The following is a 20,009-nucleotide window of genomic DNA, read 5'->3' as shown; positions in this document are numbered from 1 at the left end:
TGTAGATGAGGCGCTTAGGGACATGGTTTAGTGGGCGTGGTAGTGTTGGGTTGACGGTTGGACTCGATGATCTTAGAGGTCTTTTCCAACCTTAATGATTCTATGATTCTATGAGGAGTTCATTATTTACCCTAGTATGGCCACAAAGAGGTTAGAACTCTGCAAACAGAAACAAGCTTGATAGAAACTAGCATGTCTGGTATTTTGAAGATAAAATGGAGATTTACTAGCAATGTGTAAACAAAAGTGGAGGGAAGATAAGTGGTTATTAAAGCGGAAAGACGAAATCCATTAAAAATAATGTTAACCAGTGCTTTCAAATCACACTTAATACTGAGAAACAAAGTCTAGCTTTCAGAATAATTTAACTTTCCCTAAATATTCTTGCTTGTCCAATTCTACCCAGTTTTAAGGCTTCACTCAAACAGAAATCAAGATGAGAGTAAATAGTATAAAGTTTATATGCAGATTAAGTTTCAGATAGGAAACGGAGGTGCAGATGTAGCCTGTGTTACTCGAAGAAGACTATTCCATGTGTAGAACTAGCACCTTGATCTCCAGACTTCTAGGTCTACAGGGTAACTGCAGCAACAAACTGTTTTGCATAAAATGAGATATGATTAAGTGGAACAGTGCATACTTGTGGCTGTTTCTCCTTAAGATAGTTCTTTGCAACCCTCAATACTAGCCAAGGCAGACCTTAAGCACACTTGAATATAAGATCTCTAAGGAAAATCCTGGTGTCAGAAGTGTTACTGTTCTCCTCAAGCTACAACAACAACTGAGTTCCAGGGTATTGTTAATAAAATAGCATTATAGATGAGACTGAAACAAGTATTGTGCTTTCAGAAATAGCTTCCACATTGCAAAATAGGTCTGTTACCTGATCTACTGAATAATATTGTGTATGGTGAGCAGGAGTATGCTTTAATGTAACATAAAGACTCCATTATAGACAACTTAGTTTCCACTTGTATTTTCCCGTTGCTTTGAAAAAAGAAAGTGAAGAATATTAGTCCTGAAACACCGTGTAATGTTTCAAGCTTGTTATTCATGCTATGACATTACATTCAGAGGTTGCTTCGTTTTGTTGTTGGGTGAATTGAAGTGACAATTTTTTTTAGATTCTTGAGAATTTTAAATGGCAGCATAGAATGCAAACAGTTTCTTTGTTTGACATTTTTGTATATATGTATGCAAGTAATATGCACTGCTATTTTTACTTTCTTCCCTTGTGAAGAAATGGAGACAATCCTGCCTGATATACTGAAATAATAATATATTTTCTGAGGAAGCTTCCACATGGCAAAATGCTGTGCCAGAAATCACATAAACTCAGACCTAACAAAAACATTTGCTGTTTTTGAATAAACCCCATGTGGTTTTGTCAGATATATAGCCCCATCTACAGGGGGAGAGACAGGCTGTCACCTTGACTGCAGGCTGACAGTATTTTGGAATAAGCATTTTTTTTACCTGTCTGTGTATTTCCTTATAGATACATAGTGTAGAGAAATAACTTAAAGATGTGGCTGATTTCTGCAAGTTGTAGAGCAAATGGAGAATCCTTGAGGTTTTTTTCAGTGCACCACCAGTTTAGTCTAAATCCTGATGTCATGAAAAAGCTGATCTTGCCTTCCTGTGCGTGTGTGGAGGCAACCAAGAGCCCTCCAGTAGCGCAGGCCCTATTGCCAGGGCAGTTACCTAGGGGCAGGCTGCTGTGTCTTCTCCTTCCCGGTCTGCCCCTTGAGACACTAGCTCTGGGCCCACTCTTAAGGTTCTTGGCTAGATGAACCCTGAGGATCTCTGGTGTTTTCTGTCTGGGAGGGCCTGACAGTTGACACCTTTCTTTTGCAGAACAGTCCATGAATGAGGTCCTTCCCACCCCTCCCCAGCACTGGTCTTCATGTGTTGTTTACAGGCAGAGTGCTGAGCACCAGCAATGATAAACGGTCGTAAGACCAGTTTTTCAGGATACATGGAGGAGTTACTTGAAAGCAGTTAACTGGTTTAGTCAGTCCGTCAGTCAGGAGTACCACTACTCAGTTTAGTTAGTCTTGTAAGGTCTGGTGGCATGAAAAGCCTCTGACCTGTTTTTTAATACTATAGCCATGTAGTCTAGAAAAAGCTTGAAAATCAAGTAAAGATGTAGTATTTACTATCCTTAAGATAAAGACTGATTCCTATGGTGATGTGAGGATTTAAGTTCATCCTACAGGTTTTCCTTCTTAAAAATTTTTGTATCCTTTAAGTGGAAGGGATGGGCTAAGGAGAATTATGGTTCCGTGAGCCTGTGCAGTTGTTGGAGGCATGATGATACGGAAGATGAGTTGTTGAGGTACTGAGGATGGCTACTCGGCTAGCTGTTGTGGTGCTCTGGATAGAACCTCAATGAAGCCCCAGCTGTAGGCAGAAAGGAGGAGGATGGTGAGTAGCTGGAGTTTCTTTCTAGCACCAGTATAGATCTTGTATTCTCTTATTTTGAAGTTTGCAGGTGAAGGTGACATAGCAGAAAGCACAGGATTAAGGTTGACCGGCCAGTTAACACGTCTATTTTAGGACTAGCTGAATCACTCATTAGGGTATAGACTTCTTGGCTATATCTCCACCAACTCTCATGGGAGCTTAGACGTTAAGAGTGCCTGTGGACACATATATTTTAGGTGTCTTAATCTCAAATTACACCCAATCCAAATATTCCTCATCAAACAAGATTTCAGTAAAAATTTAAGTGAAACAGTGTATTGTAAAAAAACAAACTAGTGCATATCCAAAATGCTACTTCAGGCATGTAGTCTTAGCAGTAAACTTCTGGTTCTAACTAAATGTGAAGTCTTTGCATTGAAACTAAAATTGCAGCAGTAAGACAGAAAGTCTGTCCTGTGGTACCTCTGCCTTGAAATGAACAATAGCACAATAAGCTACAGGAAGCATAGAGCAGGATAGAGATTTTCAGATTACATACTAGCTAGAAGATAAGTTTGCTCCCTTAGCTTTTAACAGAAGAGTTTCATGGCAGAGCATGTGTAGTTCTAATAACCAAAACTTTCGGGAAGAATCTGAAATATATATTTGCATTGGCAGCTTAGAGATTGAGAATGGATTTAAACAGATGAAATTGTGATAATCCAACTTTTCAAAGGTACTGCAGCAAGGGAACTGAAAACACAATTCTGTTCCACTGTAAACTCAGCCTCATAGCACAGTCATGGAAATACGCCTACAAAATCGCTCACTGAATATTGTAATTACTTTTAAAGTTTATTTTCTGTTAGTGATCACTGAATTAAGATGGTGTGTAAGCAAAGCTTTGGAAAGGATAACAGAATGTTAACATTAAGAAAGAAAAGCAGGTTTAAATGTGTGGCCGTGATTCTGATGACTGATAATGGCCCCCCCAAAGGAGTGGAACGCCTTTTTAAGCCTTGCTGTTTGGTAGTGTATGAGTGCTGCGAGAATATAATTTGGATTTTAAGTTGAAGTGTATTGTGGGTATAAATGTTTGCAGATGAGTACAGTTCTTTTGTTCATTTGTTGTTAGTTACATCCCCATTTGTATTAGTTACAAAAAGCTGGGAAGTGGCTGATCCACAATGAGACACATTGCTCTCTGGATATCTTCCACTACATTGTACTGAAAAACGTTATCATGGGACATACATGGTATCAGAACAAAGAAATCCACTTAAAATGAGTAGTAGAATTTGTAAATTGGTTTATTGTGACTTGTTTGATTAATCAAGAAATTCTTTACACAGATGAGACTGCTTTCTTTGCCATGCATGAGTCTGTCTCATTGCAAGTCAGTATCATTTTTCCAGTCGTTTGTTTCAATATGGCATTTTAGTTATTTACGAATGTGGAATATTGAGACAGACTCTGGCTGTTGTATACTGTTCGACTGTGGTGTCAGTTGAGACCATGTTGTTAGTGCAAGATTCAGCTCAGAGGGGATACTGTAGGTCTGCAGCATCTACAACTGGCCTGGAAGATCTGTGACTTTCTGTGCTGTGGTGCTGCAATGGCTCGTACCTCGGGGGTTACCTGGGCAGTGAGCTTTGTGCTTGGAAGAACATGATATTTGCGGTTGGAGCTTCTGTTTGACAAGCAGGCTGGGTTAGCTGAATTCCATTTATCTTTAAAATATAGATCTTAAAGCTGATATTGGGGTGTCTTGCTTTTGATTTCGGTGGTCAGCTAAGTATGTCATAAGCTGTAGGATGGGAGAGCAGTAGCAAGTGTAGTTCTACTGTTAAAGCATTTGATTGGCATTCAGGGAAGCAGTGTTCATTTTGTGGCTCTATCACAAAGCTTTTTGGTGCGACTTACTCATGTCACCTGGTTTGATCTCAGTCTGTGATTTGCTTTCCCATTTAACAGGGAGCAAGTAATCTATCTCAGTATTTGTACACCAGGTGGACAGCGTGGCAATGATATCATAGAAAAGAGTGAATAAATGAAAAATGTCACTCTCATGATAAATTTGAGGCAAACAATTGTCTTATGAACATCTTGCTTCAGCCTTTCCCTAACTCAAATCTTTATTCCTTTGGCACAGAATCTGATGCAGTGCACAGCCTTTGCAACAGCAGATGAATATCATCTTGGTAATCTGTGTCATGACCTGACTTCACATGGATATGTTGAAATAACAAGTTTGCCTAGAGGTAGATTTTTGAAACATATTAAAAGCAATGTTATACCTTGGGAAATGAAATATGGGTGAGGTGTATAATTTTTATAATTCATGTATTCTTATTCTGGTAATACCCTGGAATATATCTTACTGCCTATAAAAGTATTGCTTTGCTTAAAAATTCCATTTGCTTAAAAAAAACACAACTAAACCTTTCAGAATAGCAATATAACCAGCACTTGCTGTTACCCTATCATAATTTTTCCCAAAATTACAATTACACTAAAAGTATTGAAAAATCAGATGCATGCAGGAAAAATAAATTTGGAAATTTTTCTGATACAAAGAATTTCTATAGAAATTTGCTAACTGAAAAAATGCTGAGAGTTTTCTTTATTTTAATTAATCTTTCAGTAATGTGATAATGTAGTGCTTCAGCTGTCAAAACAATTTTGTAATCTGAAGTGTTGCATCTCCTTTCCGTACCCACACTTCTATTAATGTAAATCACTGAGGGTTGGAGAGGAAGGCGTGCAAGAGAGAATCTTGCTGACTAAGTGAAATGAAAAAGATATACCCATCAATGCTTAGTTTTAGTAAAGAGAATGCAGTTGATACTTTTTTTTACTGGACCAAATATATCCTAGCAATCGTTGAATGCTTCACTTAGTTAGGCTTCAGCAAAATAATTGGTTCTGGTTTCCATACAAAGTATCTCTGAAGACTTGGGAAAGTATGGCTTTGAAATAGCTGAAGTGTATTACAAGAGAAAAACAAATGGAGCTTTCTGTAGCTGAAGGAACCTTATGCCCTAGAACAGCTGTGATTTTCATATGTTGGCAGTAGAATGCTTTTTTTTGTTTGTTTGAATGAACAGATTATATGAAGCTAAGAGAATGACAGTGTTTATGGGCATTTCAGTAGAGGTTATCAAATATCTGGCTGCCTCTCAAACACTTAATAATCCAAGTGCAATAGTACTGCAGTGGGTCTCTTTTAAACACAAGACTTACTAATGATCATCTTGCTCAGAAAGATGAACATGGAAAGGCAAGGTGCTCTAGAGTATAGGCTCCATGTTCCTATGTAGTTTCTTTGTATTAAAACCAACACTGGTTTCACAGCTTCAGGATAGAAACTTTGTACAATCCCCAGCATGACTGTGAATTATTGTAAGGCAAATGTTGCCGTTGCTGGTATTTTACCCTGGGAGTGTGGAGTTTGCCAGTTCTTTCATTTCTTCATGGTGTGTTTTTGACTCCTCACAATAGATACTCTGCTTATCAAAGTTTGGAGGAAGTAATGATGAAAGGATGTTGGATTGTGCCAGCAGATCTGATGTGTTGTGGTGGTTGGCTTGTGCATGTAGCAGTGATTGGTTACCAACTCACACATTCAATCTTGGAAAATCAAAAAATATTAGCACATAGAATCAGCAATTAGCACATATAAATCGACAATTAGTGTGTGGATTTGTTGCTTTGTAGTGTGCTTCCTAAGCATTAGTCTTGCTTTCAACCTCTTTAAAAACATTTTAGAGGCAGATCGTGTACCTCCACTTACAATGGACCAAATTCTCTTCAATTGCGTATGTTTTGGCTGGAGTGGATAAATAAAGATGAGGGTGATATTTGAAAAGGCAAATGAGAAAATGCAGACAAATGTTTCTTCCATGGTGAACTCAAACTTCACACCCAGAACTTGCTCTAGTGATTCATCAAATCATATGTTTCTGAACTGGAATAGCAAGTGGAAGAAAAGTCTTTAAAGGGTTCAGATGGACCAACTGTGTGGTCTCAATTCAGGTATTAGCAAAAGTATATCCGATACTTAGTCATCTCTTTCTGCCGCCTTAGTCTACCTGGCCTCTATGGCTTGAGCAGTAAAGCAGAGAGTGGAATTTGTACACAGGCTGAATTTGATGCCTTGTCGCTTGACTTGTGATCTTTCTGCAAAGGGGTTGAACTTTTTAAGGCTTAGGTGTTAGGTCCTGCAAATTCCTCTTTGTGGAGTCTCACTTTATAATAGAGGTAGGGGGGTTTGCTGGTCTAGCTTCCGCTAGTTCTACAACAAAATGAATCATGCTGGAAAGTAACCTTTTTTGTCAGAACCACATCAGGACTTCTAAAACTTTGTCTACATTAGCCAATAGTACAGTGGAGCAGACCTATAGGGGAAAAAAACAAAACCCTGTTTTGAGAACCCAGCATCCACATTTTGTAAGTTTTGGGGCATTCTACTTACACTAGCTCAAGTCGGGTCCTTTGTAACAAACGCCCATTAGCAGTTGGAGTACCACAGGTGCATTTTTGGAGCTCCTTTTTCAGTTCAATTTAATGCAAAAAATTCCCATTTGTGTACTCTGACACTCTTCTGCAGTGCACATCGGAAGTGTGGTAAATGAGGGTGGCTGGAAGATTTGTTTCAAAAGCGCGCTTCTGACCCGAAGGAGAATGCAGATGTACCCTCTCCTTTCTTGGGGGTATGCTTTGTAAAGTTTCTGACTGTCAAAGCAAAGTCAGCAAAATTTGAGTGCGGATTAGTCCCTTGCTGTATAGAAAAGAGAAAGATCTTCTGGGCAAGCGGATTTGAATGGTAATTTCTCTGCAACTGTGGGCAAACTTCCATAGTTCACTCACGTTGTGTGTCCACTTCTGTATTCTGTTCCTGGTTATTTACTATGCCCTGCATCAGTCTTCCCTTATGTCTTTTGTTCTTCAGAACTGTTACATTTCATTAACTAAAGATTCCAGTGAAGATCAACATAGCATCTGAGTCTGTCTAGAGTGTGACACTTCAGAGAAGCAGTGTAGTTTGGTATTGTAGTTGTTTCCTGGCAAGCATTTCCATCAGAAAAATAAAATATGGGACCGACTGACGTGTTAGCATGTGACTGTTAAACTGGAATTATATGCTTATAGCTATCATGTTTAGAAGTTTGAATAATTCTTCAATTTTTTCATTTATTTCAAACTAGATGCTGCAAACGTCTTGGTGATTGGTACTGAGAAATCTGCAAAAGAAGATGATCCTGGCATGACTTTTTTCTTCAGGTAAGTTATAAATCATGCCCAAAACATAATTTTATTAATAGCAATGGTGTGAAAGAAGTAGTGCAGCTTGCTAGATCATTGCATCATATTACCTCATGAAACTCAAGGAATAACTGTCCAATCAGAATTATTTAAAAAAAAACCCAGAATTATTTAAATGGTTAAAAAATGACTTATCTTCTCATGTTTTTTCATTAAAGTGTGGTTAAAAAGCAACTATTATGTAGTTTTTGTGAAGATAGTATTGTTTCTTGATTCACGATGACAAAAATTGCCACTGTACGTTTGAGTATTGCATTGAAATACATTTGAAACAGTATAATTACACCTCAGTTTTTCCTTGAATTCACAGGGAAGGGGCTGTTGTGTTTTGGAATGTGGAAGAGAAAAGTGTAAGTAAAGCAAAACTGTTTGGTAAAACGTCATAAGCGGATGTTTTGTCAGTCCCACAAAGCCCAGCATGCTTGGGCTTTGTTTGGGAGCTTGGATCTCTCGGTGAAGCAAAAGGATTGATTCTTCTCCTAATGAGTGCAGGTGCTTGCCTGCTGCTGCCCTCGAGTGTGTGGGTTGCTGATGTATCACCTTTGAAACTTGACTTTCTGCACAAAATGAGCAAATACGCGTGTAACATACAAAGTGGATATCATTTTCTACTTGATGCCAAAAATCTGAAACCTTAATCTAGTGAGATTGGCAAAAAGAGAGTTCTTGCAGCTCTACATCCTGAAGAAGTAGATCAGAAAAATCAAACCTGTGAATGGTTGGTTGAAAGGCACTGGTGTAACAGAAAATGTGTTAGAAGAAAAGGATCATTCTAGAGCCATTTAAGTCAAAACTATTCAAAACCTGCTTTTAGATAACTTTGAAAGAGGCAAAATTTGTAAGCAACTTTTTAATACTGTTTTGTGTTTCTACCAGTTAGCAATTTTCCTGAAGGAAGATTTTTATTGGTTGGTATAATTGTTAAAATATGTTGATATTGAAATGACATACCCTTTATGATAATTTGGTGCTCTTTTCTGACCAAAAGAGGTATGCCACAGGCATATCTATTTTATTAATTTTTTTTTTATATATAATATATTGATTTTTATTACTGTGGTTAAATAAAATGGGATTCTAGATACAAAGAGAAAAAGTATCGATCTTATCTGTAGGCAGAGCATGTGAAATTAAATGGTGTATTAAATATATACTGAGATGCACAGAAGTTTACAGGAGGATTTTCATTGAGGTAAATGAAAATACAGAGCGGTTGTTTCCAGACATGAACAATTTCTGGATTCAAGTTCGCTTTTTCTGTTTCAGACCTGAAATGTTCCTGATTTCCTGTCTGGTTTTGGGGGGGGTCAGTGTATCAGCTGGCCTACAAAAAGATAACTAGTTCTCCCTTCAAACCTTGCCTGTAGCACACTTAGGGATGCTATGGCTGTAACTACGCTACTGATTCACAGGTATTACTGAACACTGGCTGACTAACTCCTGTTGATTTTTATGAGTTGGGCACCTCTACCCACTGGAGTACTCTGAAAAAATCTCGTTCTGTTGTACACACTTAAGTACCTTCGAAAATTTGGTACCAGGTTTTTCTTGTCGGTAGTAGTAACTTTAGTTGGTCCCTTGCTAGCTTTATTTATAAAAGAAGAAGAAAACCACCTCTTTCTGCTCAGTGAAATCGTAGTCAAAGTTTTAACTTCCAAACAGCTTGCTCAAATAGAGGAGGTATTTTTATTCACAGGTTTTAATGAACTGAAACAAAAAAAAGAAACCAAACTGGTCTGTAGAACAGAAACTGAAAGCAATTCAGTAAAACAGAATGTAGAGAATCACAGTGAATGGACAGAATTGCTTTTTAAAAGTACTCCAGAATGACTATTAGGAGAAGAAAAACTATTTTAAACTAATGGACACTTAACAGAAGAAGTATTAACTACAGACTGATCATGAATAGAAATTTAAAATGTAAAATACCGTTTTCAAATACCTCAGTAGGGAGGTTGTGCAACAGCTTCCCCACCAAAAATAGCAAGGGCAAAAAGCAAAACTAGCTTTGAGGTGGAGTTTCATCTGTTTTTTTTAAAAAGGAAATTGTGTGACGTGATTGCCTGTAATAGCAAGAGTTTGCACTGAGTGAATCCAGAACATCTCTTCTCATTAAATGTACTGTGTCACAGGTAGTCCCTTCTGTAAAATTAGACTGGGCCTAGAAGAAACTCACATCGGTCAGTGGAAGCCTTTGTATTACTCTGAATAGACAAAAGAAAGCTGCCACTGAACCACAATTTCTCATTATCCAGAGCAATAGAAGAGCTTTGGAAGTCTGCATATTACAAGACATATGAATTTCACAGCATCGGTTACAGTCTGTAAAGCTTTGTTAAATCTTGCTCTGTACTGGCCCTGGGAAGCCTGAGCTGGTTGTAGTTCTGGAAGGGACTGTTGGTCTATTAACAGCATAATTATTACTGTATTAGTAATGACTTGCTAGAGCACCTGGATCCAAGTGAACACGCTCTTGAAGTCTGGCATGCTACGTTATGGATTGGCTATTAACTCTGGCAAGGTTTTAGCGGGGTTTGCATTGCTGAGCTGTCCCTGGACACAGCGTAGCTGGTTGGCCAAGCTGGCTGGCCTAAAAGCAGACGCTTCCTTGCCTAAAAAATGAAAATAATTTTTCATACCCTTTTTTACCGCAAGACTTGGAATATATGGCAGGTACTAGTCATGCTAATGTTAAATTCAGGATTATGAAACAAGCAGTTGCAGCTGTAGGGTTAGGGGGTTTTTTAGTGAAAAATGTTACCGTGTCTTACATAGATAGTATCACCAAAATTCTTGAAAGCAATGAAGAAAGCTAGCACTGCAAAGAAAATCCCTCTTGCAGGTGATCCAACAGATTTTTTTAGAGTACTTAACCTCTGGAGAATATGCTTCATGAACAATTTACTAGCATACAGTTTTGTACTAAAAGATTAACTATTATCTATTATTTTGAAGAGAGTGTTTTAAGTATGACTTAGTAGAAGATTCACCTCTTTAAAGAATTAAGGCATGAAGAGTGTATTGAATTAAGGCATGAAGTGTGTATTGTGGTGGTTTGGGTTTGTTTTTATTGGCTGTTGTGTAGCTAAATGCCTTTTAAAAACCTGTAGGTGAGTGGTTTTTTTAGTTCAGAATCTGTTCTAATTGCAGAATGATTTTTATGAGGGGAGCCTTGTAGCACGTAGAAAGGAACAAGGATGAGGGATCCTAAGTCAGATGTCAGAGGAGAAAGTTTTGTGAGAGAAAAGGGCTCTTTCTTCCTGCATCAGGTTTTAGTGTGCTTGAGAATAAAATGACAATGAGATTACTTCTGCAAGTAAAATTGTACATTTAACTGTTTACAGGGTTGAATGTGGGCAGCTGAAACCATTTTTACAGATTTCTGTAGCGGTAAAGGATTTCTGTAATACAACCCAAGCTCTGGTAGCTGAAACAAAACTGTTGATTTTAGCAGCAAACTAGTAATTTTGGCAGAAAGAGCCACCTGAGGTACTTATCCTAAAGATTCATCCCCACACTCAGACATCTGCCAAGATCTTGTACAGCTCATTGTTATAATACTGAGTATGTCCGCATTGTCTTTGCTGCTGCTGTGGTTAATCCTTACCCTGTTTTATATATGCAGACATTAAATGACATTTTAGTCTTCACAGATTCCTTGCAGTTGTTCATAGCCACAAATTCTTCCACACAGCTACAGATAGCTTCAGAAATAAACTGTGTTAATAATCACTTCATTACTTAGCACACCTATTCGTCGTTACTTAAATAACTTTGGCATGAAAGTTGCATTCATCAGCCTGTTATATGCTAGATCTTTGTAGAGTGATAGTATACTGCATGGTAACTGTTCCTACGTGTGCAATTGTCTTTTTCTTAGATGAAGAATATCATGCAAGTGCTAGAACAGCATGAAATTCAGCCGTATGAAGTTGCACTAGTCCATTGGGAGAATGAAGAGATGAACTATAGACTAGGAGAGTAAGTATCTTCAGGCACTCTTGATATAAAAGCTAATAGACATCTAAAACAAATTCAAGCAAAAGCAGCTAGTAAAAACATACTTTTCCTTACTCTTTTTCAAATTAGTAAAATAAGGAAAGGAGAAAACAGTAAATTAAATTGGCAAATTTTGCTGAACTGCTAAACTTGCAAGTAATGGCCTTTGTGACTTGGTTATGCACTAGATTTTGTAAATTATGAAGCTCCATGCCCACACCACTGAACATGTTTTTCAGCAATCCCAAACAGAAACTATGTACCTCATAGAAAAAAATAAATATGCACTATTGAGACAAATCTGATTTTAAAGAGGATTTTCTGCATAAGCTTTCCTTAGTGCCCTCTAGGTTCATATATAAAGATGTAATTCAGCATGTACTTCACTTCCTAGGAAAGTTATAACTTGAATACTGTGGAACGATAAACTCGGCAAGTTGTCTTGCCTTGTTAAATAATGTTTTTTCATCATGGGGAGCAAATGATCTCTACAGAAATATTTCTCAATGTAAATGATTATAAAAATTACCAGTAATTTTCCAACAGCACCAAAACCCAACTCCTAAACAGGACACTAGGAGCTGAGCTAATGAGGTTGAGCTTATTTAAGGTAACCTCATAAGAGGACAGGTTTTTGTTTTTGTTTTTTCCTGGCCATTTGAAAACTGCATGTGCTATCCAGTTGTGTAATTTGTGATTCCTGGCACATTCCATTGTGATTATGCAAGTTCCATAGTGAGATTGACATGATAAATTGAAGGACTCTCATGCCCCCTTTTCTTTGCTGCTGGCCCCCTATGCAATAGAGGTTTCAGGGAAAGTAACATCATAGCAGGGAGGGAGTGATGCTGATAAAAATGACAGAAGAAAAGGAAAACAGAAACAGATAATACAGGAGATAGAGAGCAGGAGAGAGGCCAGCATCCTGCTTGCTCTGAATTATCTGTGTGTATATAGTAATGCTGTAGTTACTATCATAGCTTGCTGCAGTTTCATTTAAACCTGGAAAATTTGGTCATAATATTAGTCTTAGACTGAGGAACTGATTTTCAGTGATGTGTTTTGGTCATTGTCAGGTTGAACGCGAGTCAAATGCAAGAATGGGGATGATATCCGTATAGACATGGCATGCTTTATACAAATAACCAACCAACCTTTCTTGCATTGTCGATTGTTCCTTAAATGTGCCTTTGCTAGTGGCTTAATCAATGAAGATGCTTCAATCCTGTTTTTAACAGAGGTCAGTCAAAGCTTCATAAAGGAGAAATCTTGTTAAATTCTGAGCTGGATAGTGATGAAGTTGTTCTGCAGAAATTTGCCTTTTCAAATGCCCTGTGTCTTTCTGGTGAGTTAATATTGTTTGTAATATCAGCCTATGCTACAGATTTTGTGAAATGTCATCGTAAGTGGGACTTGTACAGCGACAGGTTGGAGAAGACTCGGTGTCTGGTTTAGGCAAACTGTGTACAGATTGATTGTGCTTCAGTGGGAGGATTTGTTTTCAAAGCTTTTACCGTGTTTTCTGTAAACTGGAATTACCTCATTCAATGTAAATCATCTTAAAGATGAACAAAGCACATTAAGAAACATACTTTGCAAAAGATACACATTCTGCTGAGCATCCCGTTCCCCACCCTTGAGAACTATTCTAGGATAGCAACGAGCGTAGAGTCCAGTGTTAGAAACCTGTCAGTAACCGTAGGTAATTAATCCTGACATCATTTCCTCTCATAGAAAAAGCTGGATGCTGGCTAAAGAAGTGATTCCCAGCTGGGGAGGTGTACCAGTACCAAAGGTGTGGACCGGGGTCACAGATAATGTTTCCCAGGCTTATTAGCCATGGCTGCGTGCCGTAGGTGGTACTTCGGTCAGGAGGCAGCGGGAGGCACTGGGAAGAAGTCGGGCTCAGCAGTGGTGCTGCTGCTTGAGGAAATACACATCTCTGCTGCTTCAGACCTCAGATGAGGTAGGAAGTGGGAGTAGAAGCGAGCAGCAGTAAGGCCGTCCTCGAAAAGACCTTTAAAAGAAATCTGGTCTGTCTACCCCTACTGCTTTTAGGGTAAATTACAGGATTCCTGTAGTATTTGGGGAAGTGCACCTTTAAACAGAAGGGATGTCAAGAAACAGAACACGTTTTTGAAGTGATACACCATTTGGTCAAGGAGTACAGCGTAACTAAATGGTTCTTGACTGTCGAAGAAAGAGCTATTGAGAAAAAAAGCCTTTACTTCCCTATAGTTTTGCTGTTCATAAAGCCACTGCATGGAAGAGTGGTGCCACATATAATGGAGAAAGGGATTTATTCCCAGGAGATAAGCGGTGCCAATTTATGTTAGTGTGAGACATGCACATCATAAAGGAAAACAGTTCAATAATGTTCAATAAAAATAAAGGATGCAAGTCTAGTCCAAGTCGAATTTATGACACAGCAGAAACCAACCTCTGTCAAAATAATCGGTGATAGCTGAAATGCCTATTGGCTTTTTTTCAGGGGCTGAATTAAATGTCATTTAAGTCACTGACTTGGATTAGGCCTCTGTATTCAAAAGATGAGTGTGAAAAATGCTCGGCATTGGATTTACTATCAGTGTCCTGACTAGATGATACTATCGATTACTACCACCGAAGAGTTCATTTTGACAACTAAATCTTCCCTGATTAATTTTTCTGAGTGAATAGGGTTAATTTTTGGTCTGTTACTACTTCATTCTTGTTTGGGAATCTGCAGACTAAAGAACAAAGGCCTGAGTTCTGTCGTCTTCCTGTAGAAACATCTTTCCAGGCTCAAGCTGAGGTGTAGTAGAATTTGTGTTGCCATTGCCTGTGCTGAACAGATTCCATAGAAGAAAAGTTACATCTTCAGTGAACAGTATATTCACCTAAAAACAAAATGGGAGTTTGCTTAAGTCTGAATTCAGCTTCAGCAAGTACAGGTGGTGTGTCTGTACAAGCTAACTCTCCGCGGTTTGAGCATGCTGCATCAAATAGTGGACAAATGGAGAATGAGAGTTCTGCAGGACACTAGAAATGCAGCGGAGACTTTTTGAGTGGCACCACACGAAGTCGGCCTGACTTCAGCACGGCTCATTATCTCCAGCCTCCTTGGAATGTAGTTTGCAAAGGCTTTGTACGTATGGTAGAGCACTTAAACACACAACTTTTGGGCTGAAGGAAAAACTCTCCAGGATCTGAACTGATCATCTGGAGAGGAGAGCTGCGCTCAAGGTGGTTCTGCATGCAGAGCTGTGTCAGTGCCCAACCCAGATTTGTCTGTAGATGTATGTAGATTGCATACTACTAATGGTAACCTGCTACAAATAATGTTTGTATGTATCAACGTGTCTTGAGGCAGCATGTTGGCAGATTTAAAGTTGTGATTATTTGAAAGCATATATACCTCTCACAGTGTTCTGCTTTGTCACCTTTGTGTTGCAGTAAAGCTGGCTATTTGGGAATCATTATTGGATAACTTTGTGGAATCTATCCAGTCAATTCCTGAGGTGAGGTCTTGTTTGTACCTCTCCCCTCCTTTTCTCCTGCGCTATGTAAAAGATCAGTCCAGATACAGCTGAGGATACGGAAAAAGCAATTGAATGCTTAACACATTTGATGGCAAAGCCATCAACGTAGAGAAGCTCAGAACACCTGCAAAGTGGTGGGACAAGAAATCATCGGTCTTTAAAGGGTTGGGAGTGGGATTCTGCATTGGAATAATGTTTCCCATGTTGTGCCACTGTCACCTGCCACTGTTGAATGCGTATGCCGAACAGGACAAGCAGTGTTTAAAAACCTGGCCAAACACGATGTGTGGCAGCTTGCGCCGACGGTAATGTGCTTTAACTTGAATATAATGAAGAGTTTGAGCGAATTACTTAAATCACAGTTTTTCATGAGACTTAATTGAAGTACAAAGTCGACATGATTGTCACATATAAAAATGAGATTCATAGGGTTCAAAAGAGAAATCATCATTTTTATTTTTGTATGAAGGAAATAAATGGTAATACATTGTTTGTTGTAAGGAAGAAGTCTATAAAAAGGCGAAGTAGTGGCAAGGCAAAAGAACACTGTCATGACTTAAAAATAACAGTAGTAGGAAGAAAAAACAAATGATCTCTTGTTCAGCAAATCATTCATAGAAAATGCTCCGGGATTTTGTATTGATCCTGATGGCGTTCTCACTGATTTATTGAAAAACCTGGATGAACAGTTGCATGGTGATACTCTTACAAAGCTAGATAAGCAAGGTACTAAGCAAACAAAACTCAAATGTTAATAAGTATGATATGCATTCAGATTTTAACTCATATACGTACTTTGGGCTGTAGAACTCCAGACTTCGTAACTTCTAGCACATGCTACTTGATCAAGCAGTGAAAAACTTGTTACTTTGCAGATACTGAAGTCACGAAGGAAGGTGAAACTGTCTCACGCAGATGTAATGCAGAAAATTGGAGAACTCTTCGCATTAAGGTAACTTTTTTTGGTTACACCCAAGACATTGTATTACACAGAACTTAATTTTTAAGTTATGCATGATACAAAGACCAGAATACACACTAAAGACAGTGGGGTGGGGCGGGAGGGGGGGAATTCCATCAACCTTCTTTTGGCTGGAGACTGTGTGCGCTATTAGGTTAGTCAGAGGACCCACTGGCCCACCATCTCACCACTGGCATCTCAACTACAGACAGGCATTAAGCAGCATGTTGTAAATGGCCAAAGTTCACACCCTTTTCCCTCCCTGGGTCCAGCAACGCATGTCTCATGACGAGTAATTACAGTAGATACTAGAGTATGCAAAGGATAGCAGGAGGAAGCACAGGGGTAGGTGGAACTGTTAACTACGGCCTAGAGTTAGTAAAACTTTTCTGTCAGTTCTGTTCTTTCCTTGAATTACTCAGAAACCACTGCTACATTCTAAGAACTTAATGGTTTGGTTTTTTTCACTCTCAAGTGAAATTTGGCCATTGGGAATACAGAGCGTTACACACTCTCTTACAAAAAACCCTCAAAATTGGTGAAGAGGTAAATCAAAAAAGCAACTCCTATTTCAAACATTGGATTTTATATCCCTACTTGAAGGACTGTTCAGTAATGAACAGTGATGTTCTAAGTGTCCAAAGATTTATGTGAGCAGTAGGTTGAAGGTGGGAGATTTTAGCTCTTAGCCTTTGTGCTGTTGAGACGACAGCCTGGTTCTGAAAGGTGCGCTATGCTCACGTAGCCAGCGTGCAGTACCAGTCACACTTCAGAGTTCCGAGATACAAACAAGCTGTTAAGGAGCTCCCCAGTAACTTTAATTCACATACTACTTCAGCTTCGGTGAGCTACTAGCATAGTCAAGGACTTCTCTGCAGATATCAAAAGTTAAGGAAGGTGACAAGTTGAGGAGGCAATGCTGACATAAGAGAAAGTCATTTATGCTCAAAACTGTTACACAGTACAGTATTTCAGAAAAGTTTCAGGAGATGTGACCAATTTTAAACAATCACTACAATTGTATTTTTATTATGAAAGGAGATTCTTTTCATATTTTACTTAAAATTACAGGAACATTTTCCTGTTTTTTTTAACTGCTATGTAATATTTGCTCCTATATTCACCAAAAGGAAGATTGAACTACTGTAATACCCGTTCTTTTTAGACACCGTATAAATCTGAGTTCAGACCTGCTAATAACACCTGACTTCTACTGGGATAGAGAAAAACTGGAAGAGCTCTATGACAAGACTTGCCAGTTTCTCAACATTAATCGCAGAGTTAAGGTAGGCGTCTTACTGTTACGAGAATTTTCCACTCGGATCAGCTGTCTTTGGCCAAGGAGGGTTACAGACTGCTCCATGAATGTCTGTTTTAATTGTAGAAACTGAATAAAGAATAATAGGGTCCTATATACCATCCCCTTTTCCATGTGTTTGTAACCCACACATCTTTTACCCAGTTTAGGTTAACAACCCTGCCTCACATGAATGGATTGTATATTTCCTGAGCCACTAAATTAGGCTTTAAATAGTTATAAGAAGAGGAGATTTAATTCTTGTTCTGAAATGTGTGCAAGAGAACAAGTTAAAAAACTCGAGATGCGAAGCGGTCTTCTTACTGACATAATCATTCAGGTCAGTTCATTGAAGGGCGACATAATGCTTACTGCTGAACCAGAATAAGCAGCACAAAAACTACCTCTTCTGGTGGTACAGCAACATGAAATACTTAGTTACTTTCAAGGCATTCCAGTAAGCTGCATCTTCTTTTGCTTGTGCCTGTTTTAATGAGTAGACATCACCCAGAAGCAGTTTAATGCCTGCAGACGCATACCTAAATTTCTGTTATTTTTGTGAACCTATTGAAATAACACTTATTTATATTGAAGCTTCTGTTGCTTCTGTATGTCGCCTTACAGGACCTTTCTGTTCTGTTTTTCACAGAAGAGCGTTAACACCTTTCTAGTTCTGTTCAGTGAGCCCTTCTGTGGATTGCATTCCTTTCTTTAGTGATCTCATTCCACTTATGGAACCCAGATTTGCCATGTATTTGGAATCTCTCGCAGGTAATGAATGAAAAGCTTCAGCACTGCATGGAGCTGACAGACCTAATGCGAAACCACCTGAATGAAAAGCACGCTCTACGCCTCGAGTGGATGATAGTAATACTCATCACCATAGAGGTTGGTGGGGTTTTTTCCACTATCACACTAGAAATGTAATGACAAGTGCAACTTATATACTTCATAATTTGAGAATCAAGATTATTTTATTAACGTAATTTACTGTACAAGGGGATTAGTCTTCAGTTCTTTGCAAGTAACTTTTGAATTGCAGCTACACTTATTTTTCAGATTATCTCGTTTACAGTGTAAGCTGTTTTAAGTATTATTAAATCAAATAAAAATTCATATCGATGTGTTTGCTATTCCACAGGTTCTGTTTGAACTTGCAAGGGTAGTTTTCTGACGACAGAATAAACTCAGGAAGAAGAAAACTGGCAAAACCATAAAGACCATACGGCCCAGAAAATTCCTGTCTATCGTATGCTTCTGGAAAATAGTGGAATTGTGTCTCTCGATAAATATGTACATCTTCTACTCAAATTAAAAAAAAAAAAAAAAAAATCAGTTTGTGAACATTATTCCCAACTGTTGTACTAGTGATGTTAAAGAAGTCTTAATCTATGGATGTGCTAGTGTAAAGCTGAGATACTAATGACGCATTTGTAGGGGAAGTTTTCTGGTGAGTAGGCCCGGGTGCATGCAGGACTGATGCAGGGAGAGATTTAGCTTTGTCTCCTTAGTAAGCAAGGACAGAAGGATGGATCCCTTCTGTGCTGACTGTATTAATCTGGTGAAGGACTCTACTGCCTTGTCCCCTTGACAGTTAAAAAGATGCTGAGTACTTAGCTACTTCGTGCGTTTCTGACTGATGATGAAGTTTTCCCTCATTTTCCCCAGCTCCTCCTTGGATAGCCGTGACGCTGTCCCAAGGACGACTAGTTTCCACGAAACAAGCTTGGAAACAGCACTCCTATTTGTTCTCCTTAAGTTACCTGGCATGATTTTAGTATACCTGGCGGGTATATTTAATGTTATGTTCTACCCCATCACAAAAAGGTATTTACATACTTGTATGGGAATACATTTATTTAGAAAGTATTTATATGAAAGGGGAACTAGCTGAACTTTATCTGAGGTCACAGGAAGCTGTAGTAGAATGAGAAACTAAAGTAAGGTTCACAAAGTTTCTCTATTACTAGACTGTCCACCTTATCCTACTACCTGATTCTTACCAGTACACGTTGCAAGGAGTGAGTTAGCATAGGGTAAGGTCTTAATTATCCTCTAAAGGTAAAAGTTTCTTTTTTTTCTTTTTTAATCTTTTCCTAGCCTACAGGTCTGTAGATTGCTATCTCCAGAGTGTTATCACTTACTCTTATGAGGGGATTTTTTTCCCCCCCAGCAACTTCTCTTTCTAAACATGTTTTCAGGAACTACTACACAACTGCTATTTTATCACCTTTTTCAAAATCAGCTTAGTCCAGTGTATTGCTTCAGGAACATAACCTAAAAATTTTGTTAAGAGCTCCTGAAGCAGCATTAACAAGCCACGATGACTAAATCCAGGCTAGAAGTACAATTACATTTGCAGTAGTTTACTGTTCTCTCTTCACCTGAAAACAGTATTTCCCAGCGTGGTATTAGACTCCTGTTGAATACATCAAACACATATGTGGGGAAGAGAATAGAGTCAGGCAGAGCTAGGAGAGACACCTGACTACAAACCCAT

The 20,009-nt window shown here is 38.6% G+C and overlaps 1 protein-coding gene across 3 annotated transcripts in view; it reads left to right on the top strand.

The window, feature by feature from the left end:
• The window catches only part of RMND1 (required for meiotic nuclear division 1 homolog), a 20,419-nt gene extending 1,597 nt beyond the window's left edge, over positions 1-18,822 (top strand). The window contains exons 2-11 of one of the 3 annotated variants that reach the window (XR_002086214.1): positions 4,559-4,667; positions 7,614-7,689; positions 8,042-8,081; positions 11,612-11,712; positions 12,969-13,075; positions 15,166-15,230; positions 16,127-16,203; positions 17,378-17,498; positions 17,675-17,849; positions 18,281-18,367. Coding sequence is in view for 2 of the 3 variants with exons in the window: in XM_019472651.1 (XP_019328196.1) it covers positions 4,559-4,667; positions 7,614-7,689; positions 8,042-8,081; positions 11,612-11,712; positions 12,969-13,075; positions 15,166-15,230; positions 16,127-16,203; positions 17,378-17,498; positions 18,281-18,436 (852 nt within the window). In the remaining variant the exon portion in view is untranslated. Of the gene's footprint in view, positions 1-4,558; positions 4,668-7,613; positions 7,690-8,041; positions 8,082-11,611; positions 11,713-12,968; positions 13,076-15,165; positions 15,231-16,126; positions 16,204-17,377; positions 17,499-17,674; positions 17,850-18,280; positions 18,630-18,650 lie in introns of those variants that run through there. The other 2 variants (XM_009281413.1, XM_019472651.1) reach the window with 2 other exon arrangements.
• Positions 18,823-20,009: the final 1,187 nt, after the last annotated feature.

Source organism: Aptenodytes forsteri, unplaced genomic scaffold, assembly GCF_000699145.1.
Source record: "Aptenodytes forsteri isolate BGI_AS27 unplaced genomic scaffold, ASM69914v1 Scaffold82, whole genome shotgun sequence".
NCBI classification, from domain to species: Eukaryota; Metazoa; Chordata; class Aves; order Sphenisciformes; family Spheniscidae; genus Aptenodytes; species Aptenodytes forsteri.
This window is presented reverse-complemented; position numbering and strand designations above follow the sequence as displayed.